The sequence below is a fragment of the Heterocephalus glaber genome, unplaced genomic scaffold, assembly GCF_053883595.1.
Source record: "Heterocephalus glaber isolate CG9 unplaced genomic scaffold, H.glaber_assembly_v1.0 deba00000937, whole genome shotgun sequence".
NCBI lineage: Eukaryota > Metazoa > Chordata > Mammalia > Rodentia > Bathyergidae > Heterocephalus > Heterocephalus glaber.
In genome coordinates this window covers 15568284-15596165 of record NW_028258173.1, presented here as the reverse complement: position 1 = coordinate 15596165, position 27882 = coordinate 15568284, and the positions used below count along the sequence as shown (strand labels likewise).

The following is a 27882-nucleotide window of genomic DNA, read 5'->3' as shown; positions in this document are numbered from 1 at the left end:
TTCTGTTTCAAAGGTGGCTTTTTTATTAAAAGAAAAATTATTCAAAACACATGATAAGAAATTAGACTTTTATCAATTCAATATACAAGTAAGTTTACTTAAAGTCAGCTCAGTCACATATTTTAAAAAGTTCATAACCTCCTCTCCACAATGTCTACGGTCTAGAACAGGTTCAGGAAGCCTACAATCCTACCGAGGAACATCAACACATGATGATCCAGGTACTCACTGACATTTTCCTCTTTTTTTGGTGTTGGGAATTGAACTCAGGACCTCGCACTTGCGAGGCATGCGGAGGAACCACTGAGCTAAATCCCTGGCCCGGACACTTTCCTCTTGATATTGGGAGATGGTCACAAACAAAACCTTTCTTGCTGGATGAGGTGGAAGATTCACATAAAAGCTTCATAAAATGTCTATGAAGGAAATACTGGTAATGTCAGAAGAGTTCCAGCACTTCAATTGAATATAATCCTGTATTGTTCTTTTCTTGATTTAATTTCTGTATCTCCCGAAAACTTACTTCAATCTTGTTGAGCTCAGAATAAACACTTATCTGAAGAAAAAAAAGTTTCAGAGTAAGTTTTACCCTAATTTCTACATAGAAATAAGTTCTCCATGATTACTTATGACTTTTCAATGAATAATTAATTGTCTTGGGGTGCTGGGGATTGAACCTGGTCCTTACGCATGTTAAGCACATACTCTAACCACTGAGCAGACCAACAACCCCTCTATGAACAAATTAAAAGAATAAATTGTAATTTAGAAGCACAGATAGAATCAGTAAATATTAAATAATCACAAACCTGGGATTTCACAAACTTGTAAAGGTTTATCAGTAGCCTTTTTGCTTCTGGTATCATTAGAACAACAGTAAAATTAGCATCTAGAAGTAGGCATATCCAATCCATAATCTGAAGAGAGAAACAGAAAAAGGAAAGTTAAGACTAAGCTTAATTTTAGGTTAATTTATATTACAAAACCCATAATTATAATAAACTGGTACAAGAAAAATAAGTGTTCATAAAAGCCTCATTTAGAGATGAATTTCTGAAAATTTTCTGCTTTTGAGGCAGGAGGGTAGTGAGCCCAGCTTTGCAGCATAGCAAGACCCTGTGTCAAAATAAAAAACAGAGTCAGACACAGAAAATGAAACCAAAATGGAATGTACTAGAGAAGAACAGGACAACTATTTTTATAATTTTAGAGTGGGAAGAGCATTAAGCATGACATAAGCCATAAAGGAAAAGCTTAATACATTTCAATAGCATAAAAATTTGTCCATATCGAAAATTCAAAAGCTATATTGAAGAGAATAAAAAGATAAATCATAGGGGGAAAAAATCCTCTAATGTATTTGATAAAAAAGACTAATTTCCTTTATACAATGAATGCTTTATAAGCAAAAAAAAAAGAAATACAATAGGACAAAGAACTTAATAGCTCTTGGAAAAAATTAAAATATGGTAACATTTGTTACCTATTTGGCAAAGAGTAAAGCTTGACAATTTCAGGCGACAGAAAGAATGGGAAAAATAAGGCCTCAAAAATCTTCGTTGTGGTGGTGGGAGTGGTTACAACTTTTCAGAAAGGTAGTCTGGCATTCTGAAAACTGAAAACACATGCACCCTTTCGTCCAGGAACTTCAACTGTGGGAATATATCCAACAGCTGTTCACTCCTAAATATAAAAAGCTGTTTTTTGTTGGGCGTGGTGGGATTAGAATCTCAGCATTTGAGAGACTAAGGCAGAAGCACTGCAAATGTGAGTCCAACCTAGGCTACATAGTGAGACCCTGTCTCAAAACCAAGCCAAACCACCAAAAAGATATCTATACAAAGATACTCATTGGCTGAGCATCTTCCTGCCTCATCCTCCCATGTGCTGGGATCACTACTGTATGGCTGCTGGGATTATAGGAGTGTGCCACCACACTGTGCTTACATTCTTATTTTTGAGGTTAGGGGGGACTGCCTACTACCTGTTTGTTTGTTTGTTTGTTTATTTATTTATGGTAACGGGGATGGAACTCAGGACCTTGTGCTTGCGAGACAGGCGCCGGAACCACTGAGCTAAATCCCCGGCCTTCCTACCACCTCTATAAACACTTTTTTTGGGGTACCGAAGATTGAACTCAGGACCTTGCACTTCCAAGGCAGGCGCACCACCACTGAGCTAAATCCCCAGCTCATGTATAAACCCTCTTTGTCTTCTCCCAACAAAGCTGAGGAAATTCTTGGAAAGGGTCATAATGAAGAATCAGGAAATTAGACTGTATAACATAAAACTATGGATCTGCAAAAGCATCTATTAAATTGAGACCTCTACTTAAATCGCCTATGGTCTGTGTATATAAAGAGGGAAGAGATTCACATAGTCTCCTCATGGAAGGGACAAGGAGAAATCAGTTACTAATTCCAGATGCTGACAATGTACACAAGCTCTTGTGCAAAGTGAAAAATGATCCGACCTGGCTCAGAGTTGGAGGGTGTATTCCAGGAAGAGTCATAGTAGCATTCTCACTGCACTTCAGATAAAGGAAGTACAAATACTGGAGAAATAGCTAAAAGGAAAAAAAGTCAATTTATTATTTTGGCAGAATACTTTTCCCTACATATAAATTGAATAAAGATACTGGAAAGAAATTTCAGAGGTTGTTCGATTTAACTACACAGCAAGCAATTATGCCAGATATCTGGGGGCCCAGAAATAAAAAAAGTCTCCGCCAACACTGAGGAGCTCATCTGGTTTCACAAGCAATTTATGCTGTTTGTAAATAAGAGAGAAGAGAATTTCTTCTCTCAGCAACTGTTTTTAGTGTCTACTCATTCATAACTTAGATGGCTTAACCAGGACTGTAGGCCTGGTGAAGGAATACACCAAGTTCTCCCACCCACCCAAAAACAACTCTAGTCCCCTAGGCACCATTTTTCACCATGAGGACCAGGCACATCTTATTTACATAAAGAATCTGATAAGGGTTAGAATGCCCCAACAGTTTGGTCAGAGTGAAGCTGCACACCTTAACACCAAAAATAAAGTTCTATAGGACTTCCAAGAACACTTACAGTGATATCCTGTGCGGGGAGATCCTTCAAGTGAGGCAGAAGAAACGTCTCACTGTATGCTGAATGAAGAATGGCATTTCTACTTGGGACTAAAGGAAAAAATCTTACTTCAATAAATAAAAGTTGAGCTGGGCATTGTTGTGCACGCTTGTACTTCCAGCTACTGGGGAGGCTGACATAGGACTGCCAAGCTTGAGGTCAGCCTGGATAATTCAGTGAGAGCTTAACTCAAAACAAAAAGGCTTGGGAATATCACTCAGTGGTAGCGTCCTTGGGTTTGACCCACAATACCAGGGGTGTAAAATAAATAAAATTATATATATGTTAGTCCACTGAGAACATGAGTAATTTCCTTCCTAACTTATGCAAAAGTGCTACTTATGTCAATCACTGGACACTTTTCTAATCATTCGAGTTAATGTGGAATACTTCAGTATTAAATATATGTATGCGCAAGGTCCTGAGTTGTATCCCTGGTACAAAAAAAATTAATATTTGTTTAGAATATTACCTTTTAGATTCAACAGAGCTTTGACTTTGGTATAGCTAAACTAAACATCTTCTTTTTGTGTGTGTGGTTTTTTTGAGACAAGGTCTCACTCACTATGTAATTTAGGCTGGCCCTGAACTCACTATATAGCTCAGGCTGGCTTCAAACTTGCGGCAGTCCACCTGCCTCAGCCTCCTAAGTGCTGGCATTATAGCCATGTGCCACCATGCCTGGCTTAAACTTAATCAAGAAAACAAGTTTAAGCAAATCATTTGAATGTACAATTGAATACAATCCATTTTCGAGCGGAAGCTGGAAAATGGAAGAAGGAATATCCTTAAATTATCTAATTACTCCTTAGCTCTTGCTTGGCATAGGACTCTGTCCCTAGAAAGCCATGGAGGAAGGGAAACCATGTTCAAAGGATACAGCAGAGCTGCCCTTTTGGGTATCACAGGGCACGAAGAAGTCTCTTCTGTTGAATCCTGAGGCTTTTTACTTAAGTCCCGATTATGGTTACTGTAGTTTTTTTCAGCATTGAAGCCATTTCGAAGAATTTCAGATTGCTCTTCCATTTTCTCATCTTGTTCAGTATTACTATAATCAAAAATTGACTCCATGTTGATATTAATTCCTTGAAGACTGTCATCACCAATGCTATGATATTAATTGAAAGCAATGGGTTAATTCTTATTCTTTGAACTTTTGGTGGAAAATTCATTTTCCAAGCATTGAAAGTTTTAGGAATCAAATAAGAGATTTAAAATGCAATGAAGGAAAAAGACCTCTGGATTTTAACTTACCTCAAGAACGTTTTTAAGCAAGCACATGTGACAGACTCAGGGATGTCAGGGAATTGCTGCAGACAGAGCTGTAGCATCTGTACATCTGTTTTTTCTAAGGCTGTGTCCATTAAGCCAGGGCACAAGCTAAGACAAAAATAGCAGAACCATTTTTTATGTTAATAAAAATGTCAACTGTAAAAGACAAGATCAAAAGAGTTATTACAAGTTCTAGGGGCTCCTAGAGATTTCTTAGTATTTTCTCTGTAGATGATCATTTCATCTACATATAAAGATTTTGCTTCTGCCCTGCCAATCCTATCCTAGTTGTGTCATTTTATTGCCAGACTATTTTGGTGGGGACTAGGTTTCAAAGTTTAATGGACAGATAAAGAGTAAGCATATGTGCCCTTGTTCCCCACCTTAAGGGGAAAGCATTGTATCTTCTCCATTCATATAAGGCATTCTCGCTGGAAGTATAGAGTACATGTCTTTAATCTGTTGAGAAGTTTCTGTTCTACTTCTAGTCTCCTGATAGCTTTTACCATGAACAGCTGTAGAATTTAGTCCAATACTCTTTCTCCAACTAGTGACAGGATTATATGGCTTCCTCCTTTCCTCTGTTAAAATGATGACTTTTGGGGGTGGATCTTCCAATGCTGAACCAACACTGCCATCCCTACAACAAAACCACTTTCTACATCCTGCCAGATCTGACTCCTAAGAGTTTGTTTTGTTAAACAAATTTCTGTCTATGTTCATACTTTTTTTCTTCTATTATCTTTATCTAGTTTTAGGATTAGCACAATGTTGAGCTCCTAAAATGAGGGGAGAAGTGTTCCTTCTTTTTTCTGCCTTAAATGTTTGATATAATTTATCAGTTAAAATGTTTATGAGCCTGCTGTTGTCATATAGATAGGTTTTCAAGCTAGGAATATACTTTCTTTAATAGGTGCTATTCAAATTTTATATTTCCTCCAGAGTTAGTTTCATTAATTTGTCTTCCAAGGTACTTCTTAGAAGTTGTCAAATTTATTTCTAAAAAGATTTTTGTAATATGCTTTCTATATCCTTTTAAATTCTGTAAAATCTGTGGTAATGTCTCCTAGATCTTAATATTGTAATTTAAAAAATGTATAACTGATATTGTGTAACAGGAAGAAAAGGTCTAAAACAGCAGGGGAATTGGGAGGGGTAGGGGAAGGGAAAAAAGGGAAAGGAAAAAATATAAGAGGAAAAAATGGAAACAAAGTCTTTGCAAATAGGGAAGGGTGGAGGGGGTGAAGGGAGGGCAGGGGAAGGGGAAAAAAAATAAGAACCAAGAGACTCATGTAATGGTAGAAGATCTCAATGATGAATGTAACTGTATTTTATACCTAAAATGTACCAATAAACTTAATGGGGGAAAAAAAAAGTTATGCGTGTAAAATTAGGGGTACATGAACATCTACCTGTAGGAAAGCACATGAGTCTGGATAAGCTGCATCAGACAGTTCTGGGGATAAAATGATGGTTCTGCTTTACATCTGCCCAAAAGTCCTGTTAGTATGTCCCCAATCGCAGTATGAAAGTCAGGTGTCCACTTCGCCAAAAATTTACGTAGTTCTACTTCAATGTGTTTTTCTGAACCACTCTGAAAGGGCAGAATTGAAGAATTCAGGGTGGCACATTACTAAATGTCACTTTGAACTTAAAATTTCCTACATTTTCTCAAATCACTAACATAAACATTCCTGTAAAACAAGTTGATATTGTAATTTGTTAAGAAAAAACTGCAAAGAAAAAACTTCGAGGGTTCAAAAATCCTAATTTTTTGGGGGGGATGCTGGGGATTGAATCTACAGGTGCTTTACCACTGAGCCATGTCCCTAGAAGACCCCCCCCCCTTTATTTTGAGATAGGATCTTGCTAAGGTGCCCTGGCTGGCCTTGACCTTGTGATCCTCCTGCCTCAGCTTCCTGAGTGGCTGGGATTACAGATGTACACTACCATGCCTAGATGAAATGTAGTCTCATTACGCTCAAAGTAAAATTAACAATAACGTAGTACTGCACTGATTGACATTTTATTTGGTTTTTTTTTTTTTGGTGCCGGGGATCGAACTCAGGACCTTGCGCTTGCGAGGCAGGCATCGGAACCACTGAGCTAAATCCCCGGCCCCTGACATTTTATTTGTATATGAATATTTATTTACTAAACCATATTTAGAAATTAGCACCTAGAAATACAAATATTTAGAAAGCTAAATTATAGGCTACGTGTGGTGGTATGTGCCTGTAATCCCAGCATTCAGGAGGCTGAGGCAGGAGGAGCACCTCAAATTCAAGGCCAGCCTAGGCTAAATAGTTCAAGGCCAGCCTGAACTACATAGTGAGCCCGTCTCAACACCTCCACCTGAAAAATAAAAATAGAAGGGTAAATTACAAACATAGTCAATGCAAAGTTCAATGAGGTTTTTATATCAATACCAGAACAGTGATCTCATGAAACAATAGTGAGAGTCAAGCCAAGGTTTTGGATAACTCTTACAACCTTAAACTATAATACAAGCCAGGTGTGGTAGTACAATAATTGTAGCACTGGGGAGGCTGAGGCAGGGGGATCACCACCAGTTTAAGGCCAACCTGGACTACATACCAAGACCCTGTCTCAAAAAAAAAAAAAAAAAAAGATATAACACAAAGCTGGATGTGGTGGTGCACACCTATAACCCCAGAACTCCAGGAGGGTGAGGCAGGAGGATCACAAGTTCCAGACCAGCCTGGGCAACTCAGCAAGACCCTATCTCAAAATTTAAAAAGTGTTGGGAATGTAGCTCATTGGGAAGGCCCTAGGTTCAAGCCCCAGTACTACATACATAAAAAGGATATGATACAGATGTTATAGTTATAAAAATGTTTATTAAAAAGGTAGAATAATGGAACCTCTAGTTTTACTTTTTTGAGAAACATCCACACTGATTTCCATAGTTGTAGGAGACCAGATTGAAACTGCACTGAGCAGACTTTAGATATTATTTATGTGGCTTATGAATTTAGCTACTGATTAACCTTATTAATCACTCCAAGGCCTAAGTGTGAACTGCTAATTGACCTCTCAGCTGGTGTACAGAGATAGACTTCCCTATGCCAACGGTCACAACTGAGGTCTCAATGATCGATGAGGTTGTGACGTCGCTAATAGCAAGGCAACACCGGGCTGGGGATTTAGCTCAGTGGTTCTGCCGCCTGCCTTGCAAGTGTAAGGACCCAAGTTCGATCCCCAGTACCAAAACAAAACAAAACAAAAAAGCAAGGAAACACTACAGCTGAGGAATCATGACTCTGTGCACCATTCTCTAAGATCAAACATTGTTAGATAACAATGGCAGATGGCTTGTTAGCTATGACCTGCAAGATAGCACAGGTGGCTTGTTAACTGTGACTTGGTTTTCACAGGTATACACACTTATACAAGCCTGGCAGTGCATTAGTGTGCCTATTCCCCACATTTGCCTTCACGCCCCCTTGCTATGTTGTATAATCATAAATACTGACTAATCCAGAGCTCTTGGTCTTAGCCAGGACAGAGCTAAGATCAGGTGGTCTTTAGCTAAGAGAGAGCTAAAGATTAACTTCCGGCCCTCCAAGTAAAACCTATCATTTGGTCATTATTCTTTATTCCTTGTTTTGTGTATATTATTCTTTTATCCCCTGATGTCCCTTCATCAGGTTACTGGGCTTCCCCCAGTGACTGGTCAGGCTATCAACCTGACAACTGGTGGGGCTAGCAACCCGACGCAGTGGTTGCACCACTGGAAGTAATAATCTTTGATAAATGGTGCTGGAAAAACTGGCTTTCCACATGTTGAAGATTAAAACTAGTGCATATGTTTCACTATGCACTAAACTAAAATTGAAATGGATCAAAGATTTAAATATTAAAACAGAAACCCTAAATCTACTGGAAGAGAGAATAGGTAAACTCTTGAGACATTGGTGCAGGCAAAGACTTTATGAACAAAACCACAATTGCACAGGAACTATCACAAAGAATCAACAACTGGATCTCACTATTAAAAAGCTTTTGCACAGAAAAAGAAACCACCAATGGGGTGAAGAGACAACCCACAGTGTGGGAAAAACTTTTTGCCAGCTGGTCCTGAGTTCAATCCCCGATACCAAAAAAAAAAATTTAATAAATAAAAAGGGCCAGGGATTTAGCTCAGTGGTTCCAGCGCCTGCCGAGCAAGTACAAGGTCCCGAGTTCAGTCCCCGGTACCAAAAATACAAAACAAAACCAAAAACAAATAAATAAAAAGAACTACTATCTAGAATATATAAAGAACTCAAAAAAATCAGACCCCCCCCCCAAATTTAAAGACCCAATCCAAAGATGGGGATCTAAAATGATTAGATGCTTCTCAGATGAAAAACTAGAAACGACAATATATGAAAAAATGTTCAACATTACTGGTCATTTGAGAGATGCAAATTAAAACAACACTGAGATTCCATCTGACTCCAGAAAGAATGGCTGTTATTAAGAAATCAACCAATAACAAATGCTGGTGGGGCTGTAGGGAAAAAAGAACCCTGCTCCACTGTTGGGAGGAGTGCAGACTGGTGCAACCACTGCGGAAATCAGTGTGGAGATTCCTCAAAAAGCTAAAACTAGAGCTTCCATTTGACCCAACTATTCCCCTTGTCTTTTCTTTTTTTCCTTTGTTTTCTTTCTTTCCCCTTCTTGATATCTTCCCCCCAAAATTAAAAGCATCCTACCACACAATATATGCATGCCCATGTTTATAGAAGCAATTTTTTTTTTTGGTACTGGGGATCGAACTCAGGTCCTTGCGCTTGCACAGCAGGCAGTGAAACCACTGAGCTAAATCCCCAGCCTATAGAAGCAATTTTTAATAGCTAAATCTTGGAAACAGCCCAAATGCCTATCAACCAATGAATGGATAAAGATGCAGTTGTTTTATACAATAAAATACTACTCTGCCATAAAGGATAAACCTGAGACATTTCTAACTAAATGGATGCACTTTGAGACCATACTCTTAAGTGAAATAAATAGGATACACATATTTAAATAACACACCATCTCCCTGGTGTGAGAAACTGGAAGTGTAAATAAGGACCAAAATGTATAATAGATATTGGGAAATGGGAAGAAACTGTTCAAATGGGAAGGGGAGGCCAGGCATGGTGGTACATGCATCCTAGCACTGGGAAGGCTGAGGCAGGAGGATCACTGCGAGTTCAAGGCCAGCCTTGGGTGCATAGGGAGTTCAGGGGCAGCCAGAATTACAAAGTGAGTCCCTGTCTGAAAAAAAAAAAGGAGGGGGGGGTTTGAGAAAGGGGGAGGGGGAAGGGAAGGAAGGAAGGGACAAGAAAACAAAGAGAACAGAAGGAAAAAATTGGAAACAAAGCTTTTGTTTTTTTTTTCTTTTTTGGGAGGGGGTACCAGGGATGGAACTCAGGACCTTGTGCTTGCGAGGCAGGTGGTGGCACCACTGAGCTAAATCCCTGGCTAACAAAGCTTACATAGATAAGGAGGGGAAGATGGGTTGAAGGGAATGGAGGGGAATGGGAAAAAGAAGCAAGATATATCATGTACAGGTACAAATTCCCTACGATGAACGTTATCATTATATATATTTAAAAGGTAACAATAAAAAAAACCTAGTTTAAAAAGGTAGAATAAAAAATAGATGGAATTTCCTTTAATTACTTGATTTAAAAAAAATATATATTTCCAGTGTTTTTATTTACCTTTATAGTTGATAAAAGTTGTTCAGATGCTGGAACTTCTGGCTGTAAACTTATTTCAGTTTTTTTTCTCCTTAACTGGAATTCAGTAAACAGATTAGGGTCTTAATAAAAAAGGCCTAAACATTTGGAAGAACATAAAACCCTCTGAAGAGACTAGTACACACTGTAGTCACACATTTGTTAAAATAAATTTTGTTATAGGGAAAAATGGTGTTATTCCAACTTTCAAATTAAGCATGTTTCAAGTTGGTTTTTTTTTTTTGGTACCGGGGACAAAACTCGGGACCTTGCACTTGTGAGGCAGGCAGCAAAACCACTGAGCTAAATCCTCAGCCCTAAAGTTTTGTTTTTTAAATACAAAATAAAAAGTACTCATGGCCAGGAACCAAAAAAACCCCAAAAAACAAAACTAAAAAGTATTCAGGAAGATATTACTTGCAATCTGTTTCATTTTTACACCTGGCCCTTATCATCATAAACATGCCCATAAAAAAATTAATATAGAATACACATAACATTTTGGAATAAAGGCCCTGAGGTTACTGAGTTCAGTCCTCAAACTGCCCTCATTAATCAGTGCTGTAAGAGCTGTATGGATATGCAGCATTAAAATAATTTAGCTGGGGGCGTGGTGGCACACACTTCTATCCCAGCACATGGGAGGCTGAAGCAGGAGGATCATCATGAGCTCAAAGCCAGCCTGGGCTATATAGTGAGCTCAAGGCAGCCTGAACTACACAGGGAGACCTTGTCTCAAAAAAATAGAAAAAAAAAAAGGAAGAAAGAAAAGAAAAGGGCTGGGGGTGTAGCTCAGTGCAAAGGCCCTGAGTTTGAGCCCCAGTACTGCCTCCCCATTAAAAAAGAAAAAGTAGTTTAGCCTTTTTTTGTTTTCAACATTTATCCTACCATGGCTCTTTCAACTAATGAACTTACAATTCTTGGCTGTTCTGAGTTTGGGGATCCAAGTCCACATCCCTGAGACATTTCCCAGTTTACAAAGTGGGGCATGGTCTGAGTGCCTATGTAAAGACAAAAAATACAGTTTCTGGAATCTTTTGACCTACTGTTATTTACCCAATCAAATAAAGAACACAATTGAAAAAAAAATTCATGCACAATTCGAGAGAGGCTTTTTAAAAATCCATGTAATTCTACTAACTTCATTGGGTATAATGGTGCATATCTGTAATCTCTACACTTAGAAAACTGAGGCGGGAAGACCGCCTGAGTTTCAGGCCAGCTACACAGTGAATTCAAGACCAAACCGAAGTACACAGTGAGACTCTGTCTTATTATTAATTTTTTTTCTTTTTTGGTACCAGGGATCAAACTCAGGACCTTTCACTTTTGAGGAAGGCAGCAGAACCACTGAGCTAAATCCCCAGCCTGAGACTGTTTTAAAAAAAAAAAAATTCTACTAACAATCTCAAATGAGTAAATCATAATTAGTCAAGAATTATATGTCTTGGGGACTGGGGATTTAGCTCAGTGGTTCAGCCGCCTGCTTCCGAAGTGAAAGGTTTATCCCTGGTACAAACAAAAAAAAAGAATTATATGCCAAGCCTTGCAACATTACGGCAAGAGATAAGTTTGACAGTAAACAGGAAAGGTAAAGGTATTTTGCCCTGAGCACTCTCCCACTGCCTCTAAGGTCAGAAAAGCACTGGGATTCAAAATAGTGTGGCTCTTCAGTGTGCAGCAGCATCTGCAATGTGACTGTTCCCAAGGTAGCTACCTGGATCAGAAAATTTCAATGAACAGCAGCAAATTTCAAAAATAAGAACAGGCACTGTAAACAGAAGGCTGTGAGAGCCTACATATGAAGCTGGGGGCTAATAAAATGGCTTATATTAATGAAGCAAATATATAAGTGAGTCTCTACCTGTATCTTGAGTATGCTTGAGTTTTCCAAGAGCACCGGCTAATGATGATGATCCACACTTGTATGGAACCACAGTTAGACATTTTCCATGTAGCATAAACAGATTTTCCCCATAAAACCACAGCTGCAAAAATGTTATTAAAACTGTAAGCAAATATTTTTCTTTTATCAATCTGACTCAATAAACCCTTATAACAGTAACTTATTATGAGCTATCTCAGTATGAGAATGAACACACCAAAGTGAAGAAACTTTCCAAAATAATATGGGGTGTTATCAAAAATACAGTGAACATGGCCAGGGATTTAGTTCATTGGTTCCACCGCCTGCCTCACAAGCACAATCCCCAGTACCAAAAAAACCCAAAAAACAAAAAACAGTGACTAGTGCTATCAAATGCCATCCAAAGGAAAGGCCGATTCAGGAAAACATTACATTGTGAGTCCTCATCCACCTTGCTCATCAGATTTGGCACCATGTAACTTCTAGCTCTTCCCCAAAGACAAAATGACCATGGAAGACAGAATCAGAGCATCAAGGCAGCTTCAAGAGTGCAACTAAAGATACTCATGAAAGAGGACTTTCAGAACAGCTTCAGAAAGTGGCAAGAATTTTTGCCAGGGATTTAGCTCAGTGGTTCCAGCACCTGCCTTACAAGAGCAGTCCCGAGTTCGATCCCCGGTACAAAAAAAAAAAGAAAGTGGCAAGAACAATGGGATAAGTGTGTTTGAACTAACGGGGATTAATACCAAGTGCTTTCAGGTAATAAAAAATTTAAATTTAAGCTGGGTGTGGTGGTGCACACCTGAGTCCCAGCACTTAGGAGACTGAGGCAGGAGGATCACTGCGAGTTTGAGGCCAGCAGAGGTAACACTGAGACCCTATCTAAAAAAAACCCCAAAACCCCCAAAATACATACCACCCACCGTATTTTTCCATTACACCTCATAGGTATAACTTCCTAACTGGGGTAGGGTCAAGTCTGAAGTATTATAAATGAATTACTTGAAACTAATCCTGTTGCTATTACACAGCTATTAACACAGTAATTTCTAAGGTTATTATAACAAAATGTAATCAATGATGTATTGTATTTAAAAAGCAGAATCAAACACTATAGCTTATGATTCCAATTAAAAGATTATGAAAAAACAGGTAGACAAACAATAAAAAAAGCTTAAAGAGGGCTGGGGATTTAGCTCAGTGGTTTCGCTGCCTGTTGCACAAGCACACGGAGCCGAGTTCAATCCCCAGTACCAAAAAAAAAAAAAAAGCTTAAAGAAAGCTGCATGTGGTGCTGCACACCTATAATCCCAGCACTCAGGAGGCTGAGGCAGGAAGAACATGAAAATAAAAAATAAATTTGTTAGAGTAGTAGAACTATTTAAAAAAATAAATCATTTTTCTTTTTTTGGTACTGGGGATCAAACTCAACTTTGTGCTTGCCAGGCAGACATGGTACCACTGAGCTAAATCATTTCTCTAAATAAATACACATGAGAATTATATTGTATACTGAGAAACCTGGTCTCTTTTGTTTTTTGACTGGGCAGATTGAACCCAGAGAGCACTGAACTACATCCCCAGCCTGTTTTAATTTTTTTGGGGGGGTACTGGGGATCAAACTCCGGACCTTGCACTTTGTACTTGAAAGTCAGGCAGCGGAAACACTGAGCTAAATCCCCGGCCTTTATGTTTTAATTTTGAGACAAGTAAGTTTCCCAGCCTGGCTATGACTGTTAATCTTTTGTACTACAGGTGTGTGCCACTACACCAATACTCAAAAATTTAAAAAAGGGCTGGGAATGTAGTTCAGTGTAGAGGCCTTGGGTTCAATCTCCAGTACTATAAAAAGAAAAAAAAATTAAAATTTAAACTGACCATAGGCAAGGGTCCTTGTTTAGTTTTTTTTTTTTTTTTGGTAGTACTAGGGACTAAACTTAGGGCCTTCCCACTGACCTACATTCCCAGTCCCCCTTTTTAAAAATATATTTTTGAGACAACGTCTCACTAGTTCAGTAAGCTATACACACTGGGCTTGAACTTGTGATCCTCCCAGAATGATGAGATTACAGTTGTGTGGTACCATACCCAGCTACTTTAATTCTTTAAGTAATTCCATACAACGTAAAAGACTAATTTACTAGGAAAAATAACACCCTTGGGGTATAGTTCAAAGTGATCAAATGAAAAGAGGAGCTGATTGTTCTCCCTTGATCTAAAACTAGCTATAGTTTAGTCCTTTCAAAGTAACAAATACAGTCACAAGCACTGAGCTGGGTGTGATGGTACACACCTGTAATCTCAGCACTCCAGAGGCTGAGACGGGGATTGCCACAGGTTCAAGGCAAGCCTGGGCTACATAGACTCTCAAAAAACGGGTAACAAATATATAGAAACTCTTAAAACAATAACAAAATTATAATATTTCAGGTAAAATTTATTTTAATCATATTGAGATCTCTTCCCTCACAGAATATTTATCAGGCACAGCAATAACTAAATTTTAAAGTTTTCAAGTGGAAACACTTACTTGACCACTAGTCCCTTGTGGTAACTCTTTTGAAGTCTGTAGTGTTTGAAATTTTATGTTCCATATGGAGAGGCATTCTAGAAAATAAAATAGAACATATAAACTCAGATATAGTCTCCAAGTATAAACACATGATATCTTGGGGCAAGAGAGGTCATGGATAAATACACATGCTTTGCTCTACTAAACATAAAAATGAGTAATGAAAAGCATATGTCTGGTAAGGGTCTAGTATTCATAATATATAAAGAATATTTACAACTCAACAACAAAAAGACAAACAACCCAATTAAAAAACAAGCAATAGGGGCGGGGATTTAGCTCAGTGGTTCCACAGCCTGCCTTGCAAGCACAAGGACCCAAGTTCGATCCCCGGTACCAAAAAAAAAAAAAAAAAACAAGCAATACTTAAATATACTTCTGCAGGAAGATATATAAATGCCCAACAAACATGTGAAAAAGATATTCAACATTACTAATCACTAGGGAAATGCAAATCAAAACCATAATGAAGTATAACTCTATATATCGCTTCTTGGCCTTTTGGCTAAGATCAAGTGAAGTATAACTCTATAACTACAAGAATGACTATAATTCAAAATATGGAAAATAGCCAGGGATTTAGCTCAGTGGTTCTGTCACCCACCCTGCAAGCACAAGGAGCCGAGTTGGATCACCAGTAACAAAAAAAAAAAAAAAAAGGATTTGATCCAAAATATGGAAAATAGCAAATACAAGTGAAGATGTGGAATAATTGAAAGGAATCCTTGAATAGTGCTTGTGAAAATATAAAATTCGTGCCGGGGATTTAGCTCAGTGGTTCCGCCGCCTGCCTCGCAAGCGCAAGGACCGAGTTCGATCCCCAGTACCAAAAAAAAGAGAAAGAAAATATAAAATTGTTCAGCTACCGCAGAGTTCTTCAGAAAGGTAAACACCTAAAAATTTTAACCAAATGGGGAAAAAATAAGAATCAAGATAGATTATGTAAAGGTACAAATTTCTGATGAATGATAAATTGTACCAATAAAATTAATTAAAAAAAATTTTAACCACAAAGTAGCTAAAAACTATTTTAGCAGTTCTTCAAAAAGTTAAACATTGGGCTGAGGATTTAGCTCAGTGGTTCCGCCGCCTGCTTTGCAAGCACAAGGTCCTGAGTTTGATCCCCAGTACCAAAAAAAAAGTTAAACATTGGGCAGCAGATGTGGTTCAGTGGTAGAGCACTTGCCTATCATGTGTTAGGCCTTGGGTTTACTCCCTAATACTGAAGAAAAAAAAAAGTTAAATATTATATTCAAAAGAATTAAAAACTGGTACTCAAATACATGTAAATACCATTATCACAATAACCCAAAAGTTGAAACAGCTAAAATATCCATCAATGAATAAATAAATTGTGGTATATACATACAACAGATTATCGTTCCCCAGAAAAAGTAAAAAAAAAACAACAACTTTTTTTTAAAGAAAATACTGAAAGCTGGGTGTGGTAGTACACGCTTCTTTTTTTTCTTTTGGTCCTGGGGATCAAACTCAGACCCTTGTGCTTTCGAGGTAGAAGGACTGCCAGCCTGGGCTACAGAGGGAGTTCAAGGCTAACCTCGGCTACATAGCAAAACTGTGTCTCAAAAAACAGCAACAAACCCAAAAAACCACCTCATATATGAAACAGTGTGGGTTAACCTGGATATTACTATGCTAAGTGAAAGAAGTCAGACACAAAAGTACTGTATGATTCCAGGAGAATGGGGAGCAACGGCTTAATGGGTACAGGGTTCTCTTTGGGGTGATGAAAATGTTTTTAAAACTGGATAGAGGTGGCAGTTGTATATAACATGGTGAACGTACTAAATGATACTGAATTATTCACTTTAATATGGTTAACCTCATGTTATGTTAATTTTACTGCTAATATAATTAAAAGAATGGATGGCTAATATCTAGCTAAGAGAGGGATAATACTGCAAAGAATCCAATGAAATATTATGCAGCTACTCAAAAAAAAAGCAAGAAAGAAAATAATATGGTAATATAGAAAGATCTCTAAAACATTGTGAGTAGGTGAGTAAAGTATATAACAGTTTATGCTACCATTTATGTAAAAAGAAGAGAAAACTGAGCTGGGTGTGGTGGTGCATGCCTATAATCCCAGCTCTCAGGAGGCTGAGGGAGGAGAATTTTGAATTTGAAGCCAGCCTGGGCTACATCATGAATTCAAAAGCTGCCTAAACTATATAGTGAGACCTGCCAAAAAAACCACCAAAAAAAAAAAAAAAAAGAGAGAGAGAGAAAATACTAAGTAGTAGTATTTACAAAAACAACAAAACCAACCCACCTGGAAGGAGATAGAAAACTCTAGCAGAGGGTACTGGGTTTTTTAGGAGGTACATGGGAGAGGGTAGAGGATGAACAAGGAAGAGAGAGGATAGAGGCTGAGAGAAGCACACAGTGTAAAAATAGTTAAGACCCAAAAGGACCTAAAGAATGGTAGCGTGCATGGCATCAGAGTTAATCCAACAGTTCAGTGCCTCAATTTTTTGGGGGTACTGGGGATCGAACTCAGGACCTTGCACTTGCAAGGCAGGCACAGTGCCACTGAGCTATATCCCTGGCCCATTAGCTACTATCTTAATAAGCAGAGGAAACCTAACTAAGTACACAAGTGAAGATGGTGAGCTGAAGGCTGTAGTCAGTAAGGAGCCTGGCCTGAATAAAGAGTGTTCTTCACCAAAACTAGAGGAAAAGGCTGGAAAAAAGTGCATAGAGTCTAGATTGTAGAGAGGTGAACTGAGTTTTGGAGCATAGGATGGAGTTTCCAGTCTTGTACTGACATAGATCAGAAGCATACTAGTAGTCCTCAGGTTGCAAGCTGTCCAAAACCAGTGCATTTCTATGCTATGAGACATCAGTAAGAATTCAATCCTATACTGGAAGACTTTCCAAAGTTTCTTTCTTTTCTTTTTCTTTTTGAGACAGGGTCTCACTGTGTAGTCCAGGCTGGCCTGGAATTCACTGTGTAGCCCAGGCTGCTCTCAAACTCATGGGGATCCTCCTGCCTCAGCCTTCCGAGGGCTAGGTAGGATTACAGGTGTGTGCCACAATGCCTGGCTATCCAAAGTTTCAAATGCCTGATAGGTACTTTCGTTTTTCTTTCTTTAGGATATCATAGTCATGATAATGGTACAAGGAAGTGTTGATTAACATGCAGAATAAAAGACCCATTCAAGTAGAAAGTTACAAGAATAATGAGTATGATAATAAAGAGAATGAATTGAGGTAGTAATAAAAAAATGGAGGGCCGGGGATACAGCTCAGTGGTTTTGCCGCCTGCTGTGCAAGTGTAAGGACCTGAGTTCGATCCCCAATAACAAAAAAAAAAAAAAAAAAAAAAAAAGGGAAAGGAAGACTAAAAAGTAAATTTGAAGGAACAGGCACACGTACCCCCACGCCCCCATCCTGACCCATATTTGGCAAGTACACTACCCAGCCCAGGATTTTTTAATTGACTGGATTTCCGTTACCCTTAGAAGATGGCAGTGGAGGTCCTAGGACTGCTACATGATCTTGATCCAGGGCAGTGAGTGTGACACCATTTCGAGTAATACCAGACACAACAGCCTTCAGCAACAGTGATCTCACTAATCTCTGATTTTTTTCTGTGTCACCTGGATATATTGGTATCAAGGTTTCATATATACACCCATCAGAGCCTGTTGGAAACAAACACTTGTGGTTCAGTAGTGGGTTAAGAACAGTTCTGTATCTATTATAATTAAATGTACTAGGTTGCTTATAAGATTTTAACAATGTGGTAAATTACCCAAGCAGAAAAACAAAGACATCACTCTATGCTTTCCTTTAAAGGATACTTCAAACATAAAATTGGGGTGAGGAATATTAGTAATAAAAATCACAGCAAGAAGTCATAATAACCAAGAAATAAAAACAGTATACACCTGTAATTACCTAAAAATATGGAGAGAAGAATAAAAACTATCTAGTCACTAAAAGGATATGTCCACGCTAGAGAGCTGGATGGGGGGAGAGGGTCCGATGACTAAACCCAGGGCTTTGCCAGTGAGCTACTCCCTGAAGCCCAAGAAATTAATTAGAATCTGATCACTGTATTACATTTCTTGTTACTCAGTTTACCCGAAAAACCATATAAAATTGCTGTTCTTTGTAGGTTAATTGAATTCTGCCAGTTTTATATGGTTCTAGTTATGCTGCAGAAAGATTTATATGACCATTTAGTTGTTTTGTTTTTTTTTTGGTACCAGGGATCGAACTCAGGTCTTTGTGCTTGCGAGGCAGGCGGCGGAACCACTGAGCTAAATCCCGGGCCCTGAACATTTAAGCACCCTTCAATGTTCATCATACTAAAACATGAAGCATGTTTTATGCCAATTACCTCATTTCAGTAAATGAAGAGTCTTTACAAACAGCTGCACATTGAAAAAATTCATAAAGATAACTGTGATAATATGGAAATATTTCCTAAATATTTTTTGTTTTTTGATTTGAGACAGAGTCTCACTTTGTTGTTCAGGCTGGCCTTGATCTGTGTAGCTCAGGTAGGCCTGGAACTCATGGCAATCTTCCTGCCTTAGCCTCTCAAATCCTGGGATTACAGGCATGTGCCCAGCATTTCCTAAATATTCCTGTTTTCTCCTCCATAATTTCTTCAAAATGACTTCAAATCTACAAAGGGCTGGAGGAGAGGGTACCACAAAGGCTGGTTTTTTGGGTTTTTTTGTCCTAGAAGCATAAGTCTGGGGTTATTTAGAACATTATGTAGAAGTAGATTGAAAGTATTTTTAAAAATGTTTAAAAAAAATCTACAAAAAGTAAGTGGCATAGCCAATGCTGCTCTATTACTCTTTGTCCATTTGTCTTACTCACTGTTCAAAGAAAGACACACTCAGTCTAATGGGTGGAAAAGAGGTATAGAACACTGATTGTCAAGCAGGTATTTTATGGTCCACTAGTTACTATGTCAAAGAACATGGCCTTATCACAAGGATAAAAAAGATTTTCCTTTTTCACAGGTGTTGTTTTATTTACTGCTTATGGCAAATTTAAAAACATGAGAGTTACATAAACAATGTTTGAAAACTGTGCTTTAGGGCTGGGGATTTAGCTCAGTAGCACCACATCTGCCTTGCAAGCTCAAGGTCCTGAGTTTGATCCCCAATAACAGAAAAAAAAAAAAGAAAAAAGAAAAAAAAATTAAACATTCCAAGTAAAAATTGTGCTTTACTTGAAGTACTTACACATAAATACTCCCTCAGAACACAGCACCAGTGACCCAATGCATGACCACACATGGCCAAGCGCAAAAGGTAAGAGCATAAATCTTTATCAGTTAGCAGAAAAAGGGAAGGATAACAGAAAATTCCAAGATTCTACACTATCCTATAATATCCTTTTATTAAAAATTGCTGGAAGTTTAAAGAAAACTTACTTAATGACATTAAAGAGATAAATTTCCGATCCACATAAGCAGTAAAATTCAGCGTGACAGATTTTTCTTCTTGTCCAAGCAAGAGACTGTATTTGCTTAAGTTTCGTGAGTTGAACATTTGTACATACGCATAATGATTTCCATCCTGCAATAAAAGGGTAATTTTATTTTATAAATATTGCCATTTTAACCAACTATATTTAATGTTAAAACTAGAAGTCACCCCATTCTAAATACTTCAATGAGTACTTAATTTCTTGTCCAATTAAATTTAAAATGATATAAATACAAGTTTAATTTAGGCTTGGAAATAATTCTAACTAATATACTTTACAGCGTTTAAAACTATTTTAAAAATTTAAGAATCTTCTGAAATACTAAAGTTCCATTTTAGTCCTAAAAATAATACAGGCAACTTTAAAATTCACAAAATAGGCCATGAAGTGAAGATATCACTTACTTTTTCAGTAATAAAAACTAAGACAGGATGCCTAAATACCACGAAAAACTTTGTCCACCTGAAAAACAAACAAATTTCAAAACACAAAAATCAGTTGGGCTGGGGATTTAGCTCAGTGGTTTCACCTCCTGCTGCGCAAGCGCAAGGACCCGAGTTCGATCCCCAGTACCCCCCCCCAAAAAAAATCAGTTGAGAAAAACATGAATCAGAATTTATACCATAGTCAATCAGCAGGTGCTAGTCTGTCAGAGGTATGTCTGGACTAAATGCAGGATGCAGTCAAGTTCCGAGAGAGAGTGAGAGTACAGCATGTGGTGACTCCCAAACTTAAAATGACCCCTCCAACCCTTTCTTTCAGAATTACTTTTGTTTTCAGAATTACTTTTGGGACTAGTGTACTAAGGAAAATCTTAGGATCTCATCTGCCTACTTCAAGTGACAGAGCCACTGGGAGGCTAATGACCTTATAACCAAGGGAGCACCGGTAGTTTGTGGCAAAGTGATGATTAGAACTTAATGAATTTCCCCAAACAGTTGCTTACACCACACAGGCATGCATCAGGTCAATCTAAAATACTGCTGTCCATATTGTCCATATTGTTCACTTACTAAATACAAGTCTTCGCTTTGACTTTTAGGAAATGTGATGAAATAGTGAGGATCAGAGATGTGAAATCATGAAATGTCCTTCTATCATTTGGGTGAGTCATTTTTTCAGGTTTATTCTAGAATCTGGAATGAGCTGAGGTCTCACAGCATTATTAAGATTTCAATAACAAGTTGTACTTTTCTCTAGAGAAAAAGGTTGTGACTTGGCAGTCAGGGAAATATGACAAAAACAAAAAGATCTTGGTTTGGTTTTTTTTTTGGTACCGGGGATCAAACTTGGGTCCTTGCGCTTGGGCACCAGGTGGAGAAAGTACTGAGCTAAATTCCCGGCCCTATAAAAAGATTTTGGACTTTTGGAATTATCTATTTCAGCTTAAAATGACTGGCTATCGGCCGGGGATTTAGCTCAGTGGTTCCGGTGCCTGCCTCAAAAGCACAAGATCCCGAGTTCGATCCTTGGTACCAAAAAAAGACCGACTATCCAGTTCTCTGTCACTGGAATAGGACTCATATGACCATGGTTTCCTTAATCACTATCACTCCAGCATCTTTTAGGGGATGTTCTTTTGTTTTTGTTTTTTTTTTTGGTACCGGGGATCAAACTCGGGTCCTTGGGCTTGCAAGGCAAGCGGCGGAACCACTGAGTTAAATCCCTGGCCCATGGGGGATGTTCTTTTGGTCAGTGTCTTCTGAGTGTTTTTTCATTAGATCTCTCTGTCTCTCCTCTCCTTTGGTGAGATGCTGGGAACTGAATTTAGGGCTTCATGCATGCTAGGTAAGCACTCTACTGCTGAGCTGCAACCCCAGACCTAGGTTACTATTACTATACTTATACTTCCGAACACAATAAAGAATGTAATAAATACACAGTATATTTTTTTTTTGCGGTACTGGGGATTGAACTTAGGACCTTGCACTTGCGAGGCAGGGGCAGTGCCACTGAGCTAAATCCCCAGCCCCACAGTACGTTTTCATTTTGGTAAAAATTCACTTACAAGTATTGAAACTTACTTAATCACTTCTCCATCACAGATAACTTTTTCAATTTTCTGCTGGGGCTCTGCAAGCAAGGCCTCTAAACCACGAACAGCACCTCCCTCGAACAGCACCAAGGGTTCTGTTCCTTGTATTGAGTGTATCTTATGTACCTCAGCTGACAACTGGAAAACATTAAAATATTTTTATTCTAAAAAATATATAACTAACATATGGGAAAAGGACACCTATAGAAGGCTTATTTATTTTTGGTAATAGGGATGGAATGCAGGACCTCATACACGTTAGGCAAGTGCTCAACTACTGAGCACTCCCAACCCCTTTTATTCTTTTGAGACAGGGTCTTGGTTAAGTTGTTAAGGCTGACCTCAAATTGGCAATAATCCTCAATCTCCTGAATAGCTAGGATTATAGTGATGCACCACCATATCCAGTTAGAAGGCTTATTTTTTAAAAGACTAATGTGTTTTCAGCTTGATTTAATTTCCTTTTGTAACTATATATGGTTCTAAAATCAAACACACACAAAAATATATTCAGAAGTCTAAATCCTATTCTTATTCTCTCTTCGCTGGGTCCTTTTCTCCTCCACAGGTAACCATTTTTATTCATTTTTGGCTCATCCATTGTGCATAAAGGAGGTCAGGGGAGAACTTGTGTCTCCCAAAACTAGAGGTGAGAGGTACAAATAAAGCCATTAATGTTAGCCAGCCAGCTGGATAGATGTTTCAAGGGTCTAGGCAACACCTGCATTATATCTGAATCCTGTTGTGAGCCATTTCTAAAATGTGCCAATCATATTTAGAGTTAGACATTTAAAAGTAGAAGGAAGTTTTGAGATCTTCTTACTATCAGAAAAAAAAGGTTAATTAACACATTTTAGGTTATTAGTAAAAACGATATATTTAGTCATAGCTTTTTAAAAAAACTATCCTTTATGTTGCTCTTAAAAGGTACAATATACAAAACTTGTAGGATCTATTCTACCCATCCGAAGAAAGAGGACAAGTTCATCTGTTCTCATGAAGGACACACACAAAACACCCAAACTCATAGGAATACAGTGGTATCTCAGTTTACAAACTTAATTTATTTTGCAATTTTGGGGAAGATAGCTGCATTTGTGTATGTGAGGGGAGGATGGCTGTGGTCATGTTTGTCACCAAGGCAGAGTTTGTGACAGGAAGCAAAATTTTGCTGAACATGAATTGTTTGCAAACCAAATCTGTTTGCAAACAGAAGCATTTGTGAACTGATATATTACTGTATGTATCAATTGATCATTTATTATTTAAATCATCAATCTCATGGAATGATGACATACATACCTTATAATCTATTAGTGCATGAACTGACATGTTATCAATATATATTGTAAGATAATTAGAAAGAAAAACTGATTCCAAGCTAAGCATGGTGTCGCACACCTAAAATCCTGCATTCTGGGTTGCTGAGACAGGAGGATCAATTCTAGTCCAAACTCAGGCAACTTAACGACTTAGTGAACCCTGTCTCAAAACTGAAAAAAGTTTGGGTCTGTGCAAAGACCCAGTATTGAAGAAAAGAAATAAATAACCCCCCCAACTGACTGCAACTTAGGTTTACTTTTCCAGCGCTATTAAGATAAAAACATACTGGGGCTGGGGATTTAACTCAGTGATTCCAAGTTAGAGCCCCGGTACCAAACAAACAAACAACAGCAACAAAAAGATAAAAACATACTACCCTATGAATGATCCCTTCACCAATAAGCTAAATAAATATGTTGGAAAAATCCAAAGACTTACTGTAGCCTTAAATACTTTATCCAAGTTTACATCTTCATTGTTCCATATTCTCAAAACCTGAAAACAAAGCATACAAGTTAGAAAGTATCCCATTCTCTTTTTACATATAATAAACCTAACATTATTTGACTTGTGTTGGATATATTATTATACAGGTTTTAAAACTCACCTTATTATCATGTACAACAATATGTTCTCCAGTTTGATAGTTGCACACAGCTGGACATGTTATAATTTGACCTTGTTTCACTGACCAGCTCCCCAAAGGTTTCTGATCAGAAACCTAATGAAAGTAAGAAAAATAAAATATTCAAGAAGTCAATTTCTGGCTTTAAAAGCAATTAGATTTACAAAAAAAATGTCAAAGACAGCATTTAACAAATTTCTTAAGAAAAAAAATAAGCGGTCACAATGTAGATTCCACTTATATGAAGTATCTATAACATAGTCACAACTGATAAAGATGGAAGAATTGTGGTTACCAGGAGATGAAGAAACAGTTACTATTTAATGAGTACAAAATTTCAATTTTGCAAGATGAAAGAGTTATGGAGATGGATGGTGGTGATGGCTGCACAACACTGTGAAAACACTTAATACAAATGAACAGTATGTACACTTAAACATAGTTAAGATGATACATTTTCTGTGTACTTTACCACAAATAAAAATTTAAAACTTAGTTGGATATGGCGGCACAGGCCTGTAATCCCTGCATTCTCGAGGATGGATTGCAAATTGTGGACCAGCCTGGGCTAGACAGTCTCAAAAACATGACCCCCTTCTCCAACCCCCCACTGGGGATAGAACCCAGGGCCTTTGCACTGAGCTACATCCTTGGTCTTTTAGAAATTTTAAAATTCTGAGACAGGTTCTCACTAAGTTGTTAAATTGCCCAGGCCCTGGGATTTAGCTCAGTGGTGCCAAGCCTTCCTGGCAAGTACAAGGCCCTGAGTTCGATTCCCAGTACAAACAAAAACAAAAACAAAAAATAAATCCCAAAAAACTGCCCAAACCATGCTAGAACTTGGAATTCTCCTGTCTCAGTCTCCCAGAGCCCTGCCTTACAGCATGTCACCACGCACAGCTCAAAAAAAAATTTTTTTTTTAACTTAAAAAAAATGTAATTAAAGCCAGGTGTCTTGGTGCATGCCTGTAATCCCAGCACTCTGGAGGTTGAGCCAGGAGGATCACTGGGAGTTCAAGGCCAGCCTGGGCTACATAGTGAATTCAAGACCAGCCTAAACTACATAGTGAGACCCTGTCTCAAAAACTAAAACAGTAATTAGTATGAAAATATAATTAAGTCTCTAAAATGAAAATGTAATAATTGACAACACATTATTAATAAACAATAGTGTACTGTATTTTAAAAAATCATTCCATTTTGCGTCTGAACAGGGGCATGTTAAATTAAGAGGGGATACCCAGGATCGTGTCCATTCAATTCCAATCAGCCACTGCTTTCCTATGCAGGAACTGCAAATCCACTGGATAGCCGAGGTAAAGACCAAGATTTAGCTCAGGAATCTAAGCAAACACTACAGGGAAACTATGGGCAATCTGTCCCCAAAACTTTAAGCAGACAGTTAACTTTTTGGCGACACAGAAAAATATATTCAGCAGCCCAGATTAAAATAACTGTTTCCTATAGGATCGCCAAAAGCAAAGTTAAGTGTGCTCAATTAGGAAATAGGATGAAAAGGAGGCGGGACCTACGATTTCCTGACACACTCCACGATTCCTAAAGTGAACCAGAGTTGCCCACTACAAGTCACTCGGAATTCAAGACTCTTACTGGATTAACAAGAAATCTCTGCCTCACTCGCAAAAAGGAAAAAAACCCAGAGCGGGGGATAAAGTGTGTAGACACAGAGCTAAAACATGTTCCCACCCCGTCAATGTCATCTTTAGCCGCTCAGTCTCAGTTCGACTCTTTGGTGGGCAGCAGGGTGCCCAAGACCCTAGGAGGGGATCTTAGCAAAGCCATCTGCAGAGTAGTCCTAGCAAAGGCACAGGTTCCTTTTCTTTTCCTGCCTGTCCCATGTGCACTGTGACGCTGTGCCACCTGCAACTCAGAAATACCTCCCTACAGCCAAACAATCCAGTTAGACTCTAGACCTCGTTCAGCGTCCTAGACAAAGCAAGCCGTGTCTCTATCAAGCTCAATCCACAATCTCTTTCTGAGGCTGGGAGAAAATCGAGCCTCCGACTCCTAGCTCAGGAAGGGGCGACACGGCAGCCAGGCGCTCATATCCCTCTTACCTTATAGAGGACGACAGTCCTGCTTCTGTCTGTCACTAGAAAATGGTCTGTTTTGTCGCTAGGTTCCACGCCTAGGAGTCCATCAGGCCCCGCGAACAGAGCTTCCGCAGACAACGTGAACTCTTCTCCCAGGGCTGCCATTTTGGGCACGCCTAGGGCTGGCCGCGCACAGTTCCAGCAGGCCTCGCGCTTTCTCTCGCGACAGCGGAAAGGGTAAGAGGGAGGGCGCTGCGACCCCTGGCGGCCCAAAGGGTCTCGCGGAGCCGCGGGTCGCCGGGTGGGCGGGGCCTGGTCTATGCGTCTAGACCCCTCCTCCCAAGGACACGCCTGCTCGAGTCCCGGATGTGCTCCAGGCCCTGGGAAATCCATCCTGTTGCATAGGGAGTCTGTTGCTTGCCAGTCTGTGTGTAGGGATTTGAGGAGTTTAAGGAGTGACTGAATATAAATGAACTAAAAAACAAAACAGCAATATAAAACCCTCTACGGCCTATAATCCCAGCACTCTGGAAAGTTGGGAAAGGAGGATTACAAGTTTGAGCCCAGTCTCGGCAATTTAGCGACTTAGTGAGACATTGTCTCAAAATAAAAATTAAAAAAAGTTAAAATGGGCTGGAAATGTAGCATAGTGCGAAGGCCTTGGGTTCAATCTCCAGTACCGCAGAAATAAATGTCTGGGAATGTAGCGCTAAGGCCCTAAGTTAATTCACAGTAGCAAAAACAGCAAAATCAACAAAATCTCCCTTGTTCAACAGAGTGCCAAAGAAAAAAAATTTATTCTTTTAGATGAACTCTCAACCACGTGCTGTTCATAGCTGCCTCTTTGCCCCTGGCTCCTGGAAATGTCTTGTCCTTGGGGACTTTAAATCCTGGGTTGTCTGGGTCTCTTATTCTCTGGGCACCAGGGAAGTTTCTCCCCAGCTTGCAAAAATTTCAAACTAGTTTGAAGAAAAAAGTGAGGTCAGAGTCTCCGAGGCAATTTTTGTTCAGGCTTCATTTCTAGGAGAAATTTGCATTCCTAAAATAAATTTGGATAATTCCATTGATTTTGTAAAAAAAGATAAATTGTGCATGTTCTTATGGAGAACCATCAGAATAGGCAATTAGTAAACAAATGTAAAAGGTATTAGAAAATACCTGAGTTAAATTATCTTCACAGATTACTATGTGACAACATTACAGCATTGGAGAAAGGGTAATATTAAGTATTGTCCAGGAACTGGAGTAAATTCCTATCAGGCTAACTGATCACTTATTTTTCAAAGTGACTAAGAAACTTGACTTTGTAATTTATGGTTCCCTTGTTAGTGGGAAAAGCAATACTGTCTGTGTTGAGATTCGGCCAATGCCTCTATAAAACCTTCTTTCCCTACCACCACAATCAGTCCCTCTAGTGAACCTTATCTGGTATATATTTCTTGTGTTTGAGGGCTCATCTTAGATTTCTCCAGAAAATCTTGACTGAGACAATTAAATGTCTGACTTTGGTCAACTGTGCTGTTGTAACATATATCATGTGGTACTGGGGTGACCTAGTTAGACCTGTATTTACCCCATTATATGGTTATTTTTTTGAAGGAACTCTGATTTTAGTATTAATGTCTGTCCCATAAATATCTGTGTAAACAGTGAAAGCTTAGTGACAGTAATGTGTTTGTTTTGTTTTGTTTTTGCGGTATCGGGGCTTGAACTCAGGACCTTGTGCTTTCGAGGCAGGTGGCAGCACCAATGAGCTAAATCCCTGGCCCCACTTATTTTTAAATAATAAAATCAGTGTGTGTTATCAT

At 38.7% G+C, this 27882-nt stretch overlaps 1 protein-coding gene and 1 long non-coding RNA gene across 5 annotated transcripts in view; one reads left to right on the top strand and one right to left on the bottom strand.

The window, feature by feature from the left end:
• Nucleotides 1–26396, bottom strand: Nol11 (nucleolar protein 11). 4 transcript variants are annotated; one of them, XM_004870251.4, is made up of 18 exons: nt 26099–26396; nt 24003–24116; nt 23834–23890; nt 22062–22210; nt 20442–20499; nt 19982–20126; nt 18039–18227; nt 14518–14594; nt 11985–12108; nt 11036–11121; nt 10103–10177; nt 5795–5976; nt 4365–4490; nt 3991–4218; nt 3072–3150; nt 2474–2566; nt 810–917; nt 1–556 (listed from the first exon to the last, which is right to left on the bottom strand). In XM_004870251.4, the coding sequence occupies exons 1-18, from the start codon at nt 26237–26239 to the stop codon at nt 440–442; spliced, it is 2148 nt and encodes a 715-aa protein (XP_004870308.1). In that variant the 5' UTR covers nt 26240–26396; the 3' UTR covers nt 1–439. The 4 variants fall into 4 exon arrangements, with proteins under 4 accessions (XP_004870308.1, XP_021104288.1, XP_012923095.1 ...); XM_021248629.2 differs by having other exon boundaries at nt 3072–3153; nt 3991–4158; nt 26099–26313; XM_013067641.3 differs by having other exon boundaries at nt 3072–3153; nt 26099–26311.
• Nucleotides 26159–27882, top strand: part of LOC110346823 (uncharacterized) — a 78928-nt gene continuing 77204 nt past the window's right edge. The window contains exon 1 of the long non-coding RNA XR_015450156.1: nt 26159–26311. This is a non-coding gene — a long non-coding RNA (uncharacterized LOC110346823). The remainder of the gene's footprint in view (nt 26312–27882) is intronic.

Coding starts and splice junctions, on each gene's coding strand:
- Nol11 (XM_013067641.3), bottom strand. CDS start 26,239: ATGGCAGCCCTGGGAGAAGAGTTCACGTTGTCTGCGGAAGCTCTGTTC. Junction 20,500..22,061: donor TGTGATGGAGAAGTGATTAA/GTAAGTTTCAAT, acceptor TTTGTTTTTCAG/GTGGACAAAGTTTTTCGTGG. Junction 557..809: donor ACAAGTTTGTGAAATCCCAG/GTTTGTGATTAT, acceptor TTTTTTCTTCAG/ATAAGTGTTTATTCTGAGCT.